General features: G+C 51.2%; 6 protein-coding genes across 6 annotated transcripts; 5 read left to right on the top strand and 1 right to left on the bottom strand.

Moving 5' to 3' along the window:
• Positions 1 to 318: 318 nt before the first annotated feature.
• On the top strand, positions 319 to 2,019 carry BO85DRAFT_409628 (cyclin-dependent serine/threonine-protein kinase phoA; the record flags this gene model as incomplete). Its single annotated transcript, XM_025657441.1, has 3 exons — positions 319 to 543; positions 627 to 650; positions 716 to 2,019. 3 exons carry the CDS (start codon positions 319 to 321, stop codon positions 1,622 to 1,624), a joined length of 1,158 nt encoding a protein of 385 aa, XP_025520497.1. The 3' UTR covers positions 1,625 to 2,019.
• Positions 2,020 to 2,462: 443 nt separating this feature from the next.
• BO85DRAFT_359843 (PMF1/NNF1 family protein) lies at positions 2,463 to 3,245 on the top strand (the record flags this gene model as incomplete). Its single annotated transcript, XM_025655527.1, has 2 exons — positions 2,463 to 2,833; positions 2,951 to 3,245. 2 exons carry the CDS (start codon positions 2,463 to 2,465, stop codon positions 3,243 to 3,245), a joined length of 666 nt encoding a protein of 221 aa, XP_025520496.1.
• Positions 3,235 to 4,644, bottom strand: BO85DRAFT_443915 (uncharacterized protein). The gene has a single exon (XM_025658896.1). It carries the CDS (start codon positions 4,289 to 4,291, stop codon positions 3,323 to 3,325), a length of 969 nt encoding a protein of 322 aa, XP_025520495.1. The 5' UTR covers positions 4,292 to 4,644; the 3' UTR covers positions 3,235 to 3,322.
• A 2,784-nt stretch (positions 4,645 to 7,428) lies between these two features.
• BO85DRAFT_482470 (uncharacterized protein) lies at positions 7,429 to 7,869 on the top strand (the record flags this gene model as incomplete). The annotated part of the gene is made up of 2 exons (XM_025663101.1): positions 7,429 to 7,479; positions 7,555 to 7,869. The coding sequence occupies 2 exons, from the start codon at positions 7,429 to 7,431 to the stop codon at positions 7,867 to 7,869; spliced, it is 366 nt and encodes a 121-aa protein (XP_025520494.1).
• Positions 7,870 to 9,373: 1,504 nt separating this feature from the next.
• BO85DRAFT_2784 (NTF2 and RRM domain protein) lies at positions 9,374 to 11,472 on the top strand. The gene is made up of 4 exons (XM_025655162.1): positions 9,374 to 9,410; positions 9,502 to 9,966; positions 10,048 to 11,019; positions 11,084 to 11,472. Exons 2-4 carry the CDS (start codon positions 9,649 to 9,651, stop codon positions 11,375 to 11,377), a joined length of 1,584 nt encoding a protein of 527 aa, XP_025520493.1. The 5' UTR covers positions 9,374 to 9,410; positions 9,502 to 9,648; the 3' UTR covers positions 11,378 to 11,472.
• On the top strand, positions 11,473 to 11,908 carry BO85DRAFT_2785 (uncharacterized protein). The gene has a single exon (XM_025655166.1). It carries the CDS (start codon positions 11,568 to 11,570, stop codon positions 11,802 to 11,804), a length of 237 nt encoding a protein of 78 aa, XP_025520492.1. The 5' UTR covers positions 11,473 to 11,567; the 3' UTR covers positions 11,805 to 11,908.
• Positions 11,909 to 12,554: the final 646 nt, after the last annotated feature.

Raw genomic sequence — 12,554 nt, 5'->3', positions numbered from 1 at the left:
CCGTTCAGATAAGCAGCATAGTATAGTAGTATCTACAAGCGATAAAGTCAGAATATCAAGCTTGCGTCATTAGAGACGTTACTATTTCAAGATAGCAGTAGTATTCATCAGATGGAATAGTCCAGAAAAGATAATTATAGACACGCCAAATTGATTGGCAACTGCGAGTTGGGGCCAGGCATGAAATAGACGCCGGGATACTAGTGGAGACCAGGCAGGCAAGAACTGAGGAGAGGAGAAAGTGATGGCGGGCCAGTCAGCCGCCCGTCCGCTGTTCGATGCCAGCGCGGGGCTCTGCATTCGCCGGTTCAGATCAGCATGGACATGGACGGTCGCGACCGCTCAAAAAGCAAGACATTGCAACCTCCAACCTCCGATTATCTGGATCTCATCTCTAACTTGGCCTCTCCCAAAACTTTTCTCTTCCATCCTCCGCGCTCCACCTCTCGTTCGCATCCAACTCCTGCTGCGCAGAGTACCACCGTCGCGCCATCAACCACCATGGACAAGCAGCAACCCAGCTCCTTCCAGCAGCTGGAAAAGGTGTGTTTTTGATAGCGTCCCTACCATAGACTGAGAAATCACCCAGTCAGACAGAAAGTTGTGATGCTAACTGCTGATTCTAGCTCGGAGAAGGCACCTATGCCACTGTACGAAACCCCTCCCTCCGCACGGCCGATCCTCTGAATCGCACGATGTACTGACACTCACACAGGTCTTCAAAGGACGCAACCGCCAAACAGGTGAGCTGGTTGCCTTGAAAGAGATCCACCTCGATTCCGAAGAGGGAACACCATCCACCGCCATCCGAGAAATATCGTTGATGAAGGAGCTGAAGCACGAAAGCATCGTCTCGCTCTATGATGTGATTCACACGGAGAACAAACTTATGCTCGTCTTTGAGTACATGGACAAGGATCTGAAGAAGTATATGGATACCCGCGCCGACCGCGGCCAGTTGGACCAAGCCACAATCAAATCATTCATGCACCAGCTTCTCAAGGGCATTGCGTTTTGCCACGAGAATCGCGTCCTCCACCGCGATCTGAAGCCTCAAAATCTCCTGATCAATAAAAAGGGACAACTCAAACTTGGAGATTTCGGTCTCGCCCGTGCCTTTGGCATCCCCGTCAACACTTTCTCCAACGAAGTCGTGACCTTGTGGTACCGTGCCCCGGATGTACTTCTGGGCAGCCGCACATATAACACGAGCATCGACATCTGGTCTGCTGGATGTATCATGGCGGAACTCTACACCGGCCGTCCTCTATTCCCTGGCACCACCAACGAAGACCAGCTTATCAAGATCTTCCGTCTCATGGGTACCCCTTCGGAACGCTCATGGCCCGGCATCTCCCAGCTCCCGGAGTACAAGCCAAACTTCCACGTCTATGCCACGCAGGACCTCAGTCTCATTCTCCCCCAAATCGACCCCCTAGGTCTGGATCTTTTGAGCCGGATGCTGCAGCTACGACCGGAGATGCGGATCAGTGCCCAAGACGCACTGGTACACCCCTGGTTCCGCGATCTTCCGCAATTGCAGGCCCAGTTGCAGCAACAGCAGCAGCAGCAACAAATGGCGGGGGCGTATGGCGGCATGGTTCCCCAACAGCAAGCATACTGAGATTCTTCCTTTGATCCGTCTTTGTTTTCCTTTTAGTTCGTTTTCATCATGTACAGCCTTCTCGTTTACCTTGGCTTTCGTTCATCTGCCCCCTTCGTGGAAGGCTTGACGAGCAACGGATTCGGTTTTAGAGTGGGGAGAGCGCGGCGTTTGACTCCTAAGAGGACATTCAAATGATTCTTTCTGTTTTCTCTTTCTTTGCGGTGCATATGGCCGATGGCATTTCGTAGATAAACTTGATCATGATACTCAACGTTCGCTCACCGATTACCTTGCCTGTCATAAAGATTTATATTTGTAGGGGCAGCAGCGAGTCTCTGTGATATTTGCTGCAAACATGGTTTGTTTCTGACGAGCCCTTCGTTGACTAGTTCCCTTAGAGCCCTACAACATATACAGTAACCAATTTCAGCTCTTCATACATCCAGCGCAACCGCGACATAGCAAAAGACCACGATAATCTTATTGAACCTCTTCAAGCACAATACACATAAGTAACCCCACAAAGTGTACTAAACAGGTACCTAACCCTGCGATATATTGAGGTAACCCGACCCATCTACCCAGATCTATACCAATCACGTGATATATCCGTAGTCGCGCGTCTCCCGGCGCGTCTCCCCAATCCCCATCAATCAATCAAACTAATCCCCATACGTAATCCTACAACTACAAAACAACAACAACGACGACCCAAAGGAGCCCGAAACGAACCTTACCCCAAGGCTCAACACCACGAAACACTGCACTCCCTGATCAAACTCCCCCAAGCACCTACCTACCTACCTACCTCAACCCCGCCCAACCCAACCAACGAACGAACGATATAAACCAAACCATGTCCACCGAACAGACCACCCAAAGACCAGGCGCCTCGCCCTCACCACCCCCTCCCGCGCCAGTCCCCCTAACACCAGGCCCGCGCGCCTCCAAACTCCAAGAGATCTTCGACAAGGCGCTGGCGCGCACGCTGCGCGCAAACTCGTACGCGAATTTCAGCGGATGTTTTCCGACGCCGGCGAAACATGTCCCGGCTAGTTTGGAGAGTGTGTGGAGACAGTTGAATGCGAAGTTGGAGGAGAGTGCCAAGGCTGAGTTCGAGGATATTTTGGCGGAGAGGGATGCCGTTAGGCAGTTAAATGAGTTGGATCGGTTGGTTGGTGAGGCGAGGGTTAGGAAGGAGAGAGGGGTTGGTGGGGATAGTGTTGCGTATGTTTTTCCCTTCTTTTTCTTTTAAAGCACTTTTGTTTGTTGCTTTTTGGTATTGTTGGATTGGGCGGGGGAGGAGGAGTGGATGATGGTATGGCTAACTGGGTTTGTTGATAGGCCGCATACGTTGAGTCCGGAGGAATTGTACAAAGCGCATTTGTTGCCGCATCTGATGGAGACGCAGGCGGATTTGGATGCCAAGATTAATTCGGTGCAGAATCAGAATGCTGAGTTGGCTGGGAAGGTCCAGGCGCAGAGGTCTGAGATTGAGAGTTTGTTGTCCGGGTTGGAGGCTGTGGTTGCTGATTTGGAGGGTGCTGCGGCCGCAACGACGCAGTTTACAAGTGAGCATCAGCTTCGACAAGAAGCTGCGCAGATGGATGGAGAGGTTAAGGCTAGATCCGAGATTTGATCTGGTGGCTTGCGATTTCTACAATGGCGGGGACAGGCTTCCCTTTCGACGTTCGAATGGGCCAGGGTATAGTATAATTACGACAACAATATCTCCATATCGCCAGGACCCATCCATCCCTCTTCGACCACGTCCTCCGCAACGAGCATAAGTTCCTTCGGCGCAGCTTTGCGGAGCTGGTGGAGTTTGTCCTTTTGGCCTGCTAGTGCAGCAGCGATGGCCTCCTTGCAGGTTCCATCTCGTTCCTCGTCCGCAGCACCGTCCCTCTTTGCCAAGGCTGCTGCACCGCGGTAATAAGTCTGAGCGTTGCGCAGCAGTGTAGCTGCGTTATCTCGGGCCATGTTATAGTCCCATGGAGCCAAGCCAAGCCTCCACCTACCCATCTCCACGTCTCCCCTTGCCAGATGAATCTTTGGCAAGTTTTCAGCAGTGGGGAGTTTGGACGCTTTGCTCAGTGCGTCCAAGGCAGCGGACAGTGATTGCCATCGAAGAGACAGCGCTTTCTCAAAGGCCTCCGGCTCATACGGAGGGAGATCTGTGAGCGCCGTGTTGAAAGAAGTGAGCGCATCGGCTTTGCTGCACAAGCCATCCGGATCGTTTGATAGATCCAGCTCAGGACCGAAAGCTCGCGAGACTTCTTCGGAGTATGTACCAACTTCAGTCCGTCCGCTTCTGTACAGGACTTCATTCAGGGCGCAGGCGAACTTGGCACGAGCCAGAGTGGCCTCGTAGTGCCTGTTTGACCCCTCGACATATGCCGAGATTCGTTTCTGCAGCTGCTCGGATGAATACTCTTCTACCCAAGTGACTCCTACTTCAGGGTTGAACGTGAGTAGGTTACAGAGGCTTGTGATGGCATCCAGTTGTGCCACAGCAGTATCGACGAGTGTGTCCTTGGTCACGGGCTCAACAATAGCAGCCCATTGTTCTTGCTGGTCTGAGGACTTTGAATCGTCCGCAGGTGGCAGTTCTGGCGGTGTATCTTGCATCTGTGTTCCAGCAGGGTCTGTCTCACCGGACGTCATCTGGTTGATCTGCTCCTGCATTTCGGTGTACTTGAGTTCCTGTACAGTTAGGCAACGTTGGAAGAGTTCTATGGCTTCTTGCAAAAGCTTCACTGCCTGGGCGAGCCGGTCATCCGATGGACGTTTGGCTTCGGTCAAGGCCTCGGCAATGCTAGTGAGTACTTGGGCTGTGTTGAAGAGCGCATCTGCATTGTCTTGCTCCAGGTCAAGCGCAGCTCTGTGAGAATCAAGCGCTACTCGCAGTACGTCCAATAGCGGCGCAGACAGTTGAGCAGCAAGTCTGGGATGTTGTGTGATTTCATATTGAACTCTCGCTCTGTAGACGTCAGTACCTAAGGTAACTTACTGATGGACGCGGCCAGAATGAGTAGTAGAGCAAGAATGAAATCGGATGGTGTATGACGTACTTGTTATATGCCAGGTCAAAAGCAGTGGGATGTTTGCTCAAGCCCTCGTCATAGGTATTGATGGCGCGCATGAAGAAGCGCAGGGATTTGGCTGCATCTCCGGCGCGCCATTTCTCTCCGGCCTCTTCCTGTTCGACACCGACTGGAACATCTTGGTTAGCTATACGGCATCATATGACAGGCGATTGACCAAATGAATATATTTTAGTTCTGATGCTGGGTGACTCACGGGCTAGGTATTCATCTGCGGTTTCTGGGGCCTAGGCAGTAGAGTTAGAGGGAGAGTAGCTACTCGCTGTGGAAGGGTCAATTGAGCATACCCGCTGTGTCGCCTTTTTCTTATTAGGCTTGGTGTCTTTGAGGAAAGACTTTGGCTTGGGCATTGTCAACGTTCAGATGCGGCCAGAGTTTTTTCCGATGAATCAATTCCTCGGCGCAATAAATATAAAGCACGGTGGATGTTAGGCTAAAATCTCAGTTTCAAATGGGAAGCTGCAAAATCAACAAGTATATGATGACGTCCTGCGCGATGTTTTTTTCGAAAATAGGAAAGACGAGGGGTAGCTCCATAATGCCGGCGTTACGGAGATACCGCCTTAGCGCCCGCTTTGAGATTACTCCATATAATAATAAATATAGTACTTTTGACAGATTGAAGATAAATTAAGTGGCCAACAATTTCATATAGATAAGATGAGATTCTATCTAGCTATCAGAACTATAAAACAACGGGCTTATCAACTGATACTATGAGCGGTCAGCGCCTAGTCTAGTCCACTAAGGTATGCTGAGTGGACTGCCCTACACGGAAATTCAACTGTCGGAGAAGCACTCCCGCTCCAATGCAAGTCAGCCAGAGTGATAGTGTGCAAGCAAATCCCGTACGTCTGGCCAAACAAGAGATGATATTCGCCCTTTTCCCTTCAACAACCGGCAGCGGTGTCGTGCATATTGACGATCCTTCAGACGGGACGGAGCAATCAATCAATCAATCATGCATGTCTTACATCGTTTGCAGTCTTACCAGCCAGTTTTCTTACTGCTCAAGACAAAGACAAAAAACAAGGAATTTCATAATACATCACATGTTATTATTGTATGCCAACCACTATTGAGTGAGTCGGCACGGAAGAACCGGGAGTAGGCGGAGGGAGTAGAGAAGGTTTGCTGGGGTTCAAGGATAAAGAAGATGCGTTGCTGCTGCTGCTGCTGCCATCGTCGGATCCGCGTGGCTGCCCACTTGCCCGCACGTGGCGGGCCTGGCCGGGGAAGGGCCTGAACACTCTTACAGTTACAGTAAGTAAGTTAAGTAGTTAGTTATCTAGTTAGTTTTCATAACTAATTGAAGTCAATAATCCTCCTAGTGGTGGAATTCCCGCTGATTTAACTACGAACTAGTGGTGTATGGATATAGCTAGGGTACCATCTGTGGCATTGCAAGAGAGACTTGGTTCTTTCAGTCTGAAAAATGAATCAAGAACGTGTGCAGAATACTCAAGAAAAAAGCAAGCATCTCTAATTTAGTTTGCAGGCCTAAACTGGTACACGATGACTACTTAACTACGTACTAGTTACCTCTTTACGTACCTGGGAATAGGGGGTAGCTAATATGGTATGATGCATCCACTCCGTTTGGTCTGCTACTTTCAGCCAGCCGATCGTCAAATCCCTCAAGTATACTCACTCCGAGTAATTTCAAGAGCATGACGATCAATCCGTCGGGCGCGCAAGCATCCCTGTTTGGTGATGGCGCTCGTGTCTGCCGCCGACGTCCCAACAGAGTCCGGTGTCTCAGGCTGCCTGCGATGGTTTAGCCGGCCTCCAAATGGGTCACATACCCATCTTTTTGTCCCTGCCGACCACTGCACTAGACACTAAATTTATCGGAGAAGCATGAGACAAACGGGCTTGTAACCATACTAGTATGTACCTCACCACTATCAACTCAACTCTATCTATCTTTCGTGCCAGTTAACCAACAAAGTTCCCTTTCACCACAAAGATAAATACAGATCTGGGCAAAGGAGGGGATCGTAGAGAGAATCAGGACAGGAAAACCTTAAAAGCCGTCCAAACGACAACCCCCCTCCAATCCTTTCCGACCGTCGACGAGGAAGAAGATTTTATCAGCATTGCGTTTTGGCGCCTGCCGGTGACCCACCCCATCCGCCTCCTTCGCCCCCGGCCTCTCCTGAGTTGAATGCATGGCACGGCTGCGCGCAGTCCTACACTCTCATCAACAACCTCGTTCTTGCTCTTACTCTTACTCTTCCTCTTCTTTTGATTCTTCCCACGTCAGATATCTCTTCTGATCTATACTGATCGCATACAGACCCTGGAAGGAATTGACTGCCCCCAAGGTGAGAACCCCTCTTCTCTCCAGCCCTGCTGATCCCGGCTCAATCAAGTGTCTTGAACCACTCGTCGGGGATCATTCTCCCAAGAGAAAAAAAAAAAACTTCCCGATTAGTTATTGATACCTTGCCTTCCCTTTATTCCCTCCTTTATTTTTTCGATTGTGGAATACCCGTCTACTTGTCTGCATTTCGTGTCTCTTGGGTCCTGCTGCAGTCGTTCCTTTGATATCCGCACCTCTTTAAGTTCTCGCTTCGCTGACCGGGGTACAATTCCATCTTACAGGTTACGTACGGTCTTCCCGGAAGCCTCGCAGCCTTTGTCGTTCCACTATTCTGCACACGCTTGGAACTGCACGCAATATACGACCCACCGCATCCTACCACCATAGTGGACATGGCTAGACATACATCGCTAGAATCCGAGAGACCCATCATGGCCCAGTCGGTAAGTCTACAAGGACGACTACGTGCGATGTCCACGCACTTATCGCCATCGCAATCTCGTCTGATTCCGTCATAGGCACGTACCTCCAAGCGGTTCTCGACTGTCAGCGAAGCCCCTACGGTCGCCTCGTCGGAAACCACCTTTGCAGGTCTGCCGGCCGGAGACCCCAGACTGGCCGATTTCCACAATCTCCGCGATGGACTGGAGCGCCTGGAAAACAAGCCCCTTCTGAAGCAACGTTTCGTTCCCACTCCGGAGAAGACCGATGACTTGAGCAAGTTGGCATTGGGTGCCAAGGTGGAGCGCGCCCTTGGACGTAGAATGACCAGCCAGGACGCTGTCATGCGAGAACCCGTGCTGAACGAAAAAGCGGTGGTGGAAGCCCCGTGAGTTGTTGCAGACGTGTCGTGTGGTGTTGACCGAAAGTTGCATTTTGATACCTTACTGGATTTTTTGCTCCCTGTCCCCATGGCCACCTGGGCCACGGCTGTTCTAATGTTGCATGTTTTCCCGGCTTGCCAGATTTCCTCTGCGGCGGGTTCTATGACCGAGTTCGATACCCGTCTTGATGAGAAGCTTATCTTTACCTGTCTATCATACCCCCCTTCTGAGCCAGCTATCTACTTTTTGATTTGATGCGATTTCGCTGCGTGTACCAACCCTAATCTACTGTCTGATAGCCATCTACTTACTCGATTACTGAGATTAATTCTGTGATGTTTATGAGGGGTGTGGTATTGTGTCGGCTCCGTTTACTATATGACAAAGGAGCACGCTGATGATTGGATATACGAATCCGAGATCTGCCAGTGATCTATGTTGTACACAGCTCTCTAGACTATGTATTGTCTCTACATTTTGAAATAGGAAAACAAGCAAGAATTTGAACCCCGATACACTCTTACGAGATATGGCGAAGAAAGAGTGCTTCGTATTACAGGCTGTGTGCATTGTAAATGGTACTTAGTAGAACAACTATCGGTTGAGGGTCCAGCATCATCGCCAATGAACGGGTCTGTTCGGGGGCGATTGAATCCACCGCATGCTGATATCATGGATGGCAAATGGACTGGCCTACCGCATTGTTTCACTGCGTCATCAACACAGGTCCGACAGCGATTTCGTTTACAGATTTTGTACTACTACTGAGTGTCAGCCCCATGATTTTATGTAGATTTAGGTCCTACCATCTGTATATCTGATCGATTGAAGTAATCGGTCTTAATCCGCCCCAATATTGCCACCACCGCTGCCACATTTTGTCACTGATCGCGGTCGTCCAGTTGATCGACGAGATGCGCCCGTGAATCATATCAGCCGAAAGTAGCAGGCGGTGAGCTCGGGGCCAAGCGCGATATGTCCCAATGAAGATTAGCGCCGGGCACTTCTGGGTTCGGCTGGATTTTGCACCAGCAAAAACGAACGGCTTGACTGGCCCTTCACCTCAAAGTCGGCTCTCTCTCTCTCTCTGTGCTGCTGCTCTCAGCAACCTCTCGTGTCTCTCCGTCCACCCTGTTACTACTAGCTGTTACTTACCACACTCCCCCAAACTTAACTTCCCTCACCACTCTTCAACCACACACACACACTACTTACCACCCCCCCTCACCCTCCACCTATACACAAACAACCCATCTTCCTCTTCATATTTCCTTGCAATTATCATCCTCAGCCAGTTTTTCATTTGCTCCCACCTCTTTGTCTCTTGAAACAAGCTCCGTCTCTCTTCGTCCCCGTGCTTTTTCCCTCCCGAATCTGTTGCCTCGGGCTTTTCCCTCGCACACTCAATTCCGGAATCGCACAAGGTTCTTTCTGTTATTAACCTCGACGACTCCGACGCGCCACCTTCTTACCTTTCATTGATCTTTTCTTTTCTTTCTGATTCACTTCATTGCGCCTTCGGGGAGCAATTTGTTCGCACATTTCACGTTGTAAGTCCTTCTTTTTCACCTGCAATCGTGGCCCGGATCTCTCTGCCATGGCCATATACGTCCAAGCTTCAAAAGCACTGACAAATACCAGTATCGGGGAATATTTCTTACTAGATTTTTTTCCCTTCCCTCGTCGCATCAAGCCTCGCATCCTATCCAGCATATCCTTTGCTTGGCCTTTCTCTCTTAGACTTTTCTCTTTCTTTTTCTCGAGCCTCCAAGTTTCATTCATTTCACAATGGCCGACACGACCCAGGCTCCTATGAACGGCGGCTACCCTGCGCAACACGCTTACCCCGACACCTTCACCCACGCCCCCGCAAACGTCAACAGCGCGGCCAGCTTCCAGCCTGCGCCCTCCTCTACTCCCTCGAACGCCCCCGCAAATGACCAGAAGAATGGTATCTCGAAGGATGAGGTTGGCTGGTACTTCGTGGAGCAGTACTATACCAACATGAGCCGCAGTCCGGAGAAGCTTCACCTCTTCTACTCTCGGCGTTCTCAGCTCGTTTTCGGCACCGAAGCTGAAACCGTTCAGGTTGCTGTGGGCCAGAAGGTACGTGGTGATATCTCAACTCCATGCCATTCATTTCTGTCCAATAAGGTCTAATATATTGACATCATCGTTACATTATAGGCTATCAATGACAAGATCAAGCAGCTTGACTTCCAAGACTGCAAGGTCCGTGTCTTGAACGTCGACTCTCAGGCCTCATTCGATAACATCCTGATCTCTGTGATTGGCGAGATCTCAAACCGGTCCGAGCCTTCCCGCAAGTTTGTGCAGACTTTCGTGCTGGCCGAACAGCCCAACGGTTACTATGTCCTCAACGACATCTTCCGGTACCTTGTCGATGAGGAGGAGATTGAGCAAGAAGAGGCTGCTCCTGCTGCCCCTGCTGCCCCGGTTGAGGAGCCGGCTGCTGAAGAGCCTGCACAGCCTGCAGCTGAGACTGTCCCGGAGCCCGAGAAGGCCCAGGTAGACAGTGAGCCTGCCGCGGCTAAGGTTGACGAGAAGCTCGAGGAGGCCGAGCAGACTGCTGAGGCCAAGCCTGCCCAGGAGGAAGCTCCCCAGACCAATGGAACCGCGGCTGAGGAAACCCCTGTCGAAGCTGCCCCGGTTGAGACTGAGGCCCCCAAGGCTGAGAAGCCCGCCACTCCTGAGCCCACCCCTGTGCCCGAGCAGAAGGAAGCTCCTGCTCCGGTCAAGGAGAGTGCTCCCGCCAGGGCGGTCCCTAAGACCTGGGCCAACATCGCCTCCAAGTCTGGTGCCTCGGCCCCTGTTGTTCCCGCTGTTCCCGCTGCTCCGGTGAAGCCTGCTCCCGCTGCCAGCTCTGCTCAGGCCACGGCTCCGGCCCCTGCCCCCGCCGCTGCTCCTGCTCCCGCGGCCGCTGCCGCTCCCGAAGCCGCATCCAGCCAACCTTCCTCGACTGATGGTTCTGGCTGGCAGACTGCGGGCCATGATCACAAGAAGACCCAGTCCCGTGCGGGTGAGGAGAATGTTCTCGCTTACATCAAGAACGTCACCGAGAAGGTTGATGCGAGCTTGCTCAAGCAGACCCTGTCTCGCTTTGGCAAGCTGAAGCACTTCGATGTGAGCCGTGCTAAGGTATGTCACCTCTTAGCCCACCCGTAATCCAGATCAGAGAAGGAAAAGCTAACCTTGCGTCCAGAACTGCGCCTTTGTCGAATTCAGTGATGCCGCGGGCTATGCTGCCGCTGTCGCTGCCAACCCCCACCAGATTGGATCCGAGCAGATCTACGTGGAGGAGCGTCGCCCTCGTACCAATGCCTTCGGTAACGGTAGCTACGGTGCGGGCCGCGGTGGCGCCGGTCGTGGTCGTGGTGACCGTGCGGGCAGCCAGGGCCGGGGAGGCTTCCAGCGCGAGGGTCGCGGAGGCTTTGCCCCCCGTGGCCGTGGCGGCAACGTCAACGCCAAGGGTCGCAACCAGGCCCAGGCTGCTTAAGCACCTTTACAAACAAAAGTACCTCTTGACGTCTAACGAAGAACGACGAGCGAACGTAAGCGGCGGTCATTTCAGTGGACCTTGACCGCTTCGTTCTAATCCCATTCTTTCCTTTTTCTTTCCCCCCCTTTACAAAGCCTTATATGATTCCTAGCCCTTCCTCCTGGCTTGAGACGGTATACGGGTTTAGATGCTCACGGCGATCCAGGACATGTATTACTCTCCCCCTTTACTTGATAATGACATGTGTTATGTGGCCCTCTTGTCACAGTGCATATTAGCGGTTGGAAAAGTTTTCTTATCATCTTCTCACTGGGCTTTGCTTGGTCGTCATCATGACTTTGGTTTCCTCTTCCTGTGTTGCCATGACCTCTTTATTTTCTCTACCTCTTTGATGGCTCCTTATCTTCTTAGCATAGCGAGCTGAATGCCCATATTTCTTTCATCTCTGATCTCTGGTGGCTTTTGACCTCCCATTATCATTTTTTTTCTTTTCTCTCCTACCATGTTGACGACCGTCGCAGTCCATCTCTGGCTTCTTAGTCCTAGCTCCTGTTTAGTTACACTTCCTTCTCTGGCTTCTGGTTCATTGTTTCTTATTTGCGGCCTCATCATGTTTTGAGGAGTGTAAATGGATGGCTTCTTGCTGGAATGTTTCTTCATTATTACGTCTCTCTCATTTGTGTGCCGTACTTTCCTTGGGGGCTAGCTCCCCGGGGGGGTTCAAGGGCTACAGGGCGGTGGGTAGTGGGCGGTGTTGGGCTCAGGATGATGTTGTTGCAAATTGTGCAACCGCAATGGAGCAAAACGGATACAAGAAAGAAAAGATTGAAGACATCTACAGAAAACAATCAAACACAGAAATCTCGCTAATGACTTGGACGCCTTGTATGTAGTAGAATGACCGTAATCAAGGTGCGATAAAGGGTGCTCAAGGTTCCCCGGCTGGCGCAAGTAGGGTAGACACAGCAAGCAAGGTTGGAGGGGGTCCAGTGGGGAATGAGTCACTGGCTCATGTAGTAACTAGTGAATAGTTGGTTCTTCAGGTCAACTACTGTGTGGGTACAGAGTACTTCCAGAGGGCATGCCTGAACTGGAAGTGACACATACAGTGAAGTACTAAGTAGTATGTAGTAGTAATTGATGGTAGCTGTGGTAACATTGGTTACTATGAAAG

This window comes from Aspergillus piperis (genome assembly GCF_003184755.1).
Source record: "Aspergillus piperis CBS 112811 unplaced genomic scaffold BO85scaffold_1, whole genome shotgun sequence".
Taxonomy (NCBI): domain Eukaryota; kingdom Fungi; phylum Ascomycota; class Eurotiomycetes; order Eurotiales; family Aspergillaceae; genus Aspergillus; species Aspergillus piperis.
The sequence above is the reverse complement of the archived record's forward strand: the minus strand, read 5'-3'. Positions and strand labels throughout refer to the sequence as shown.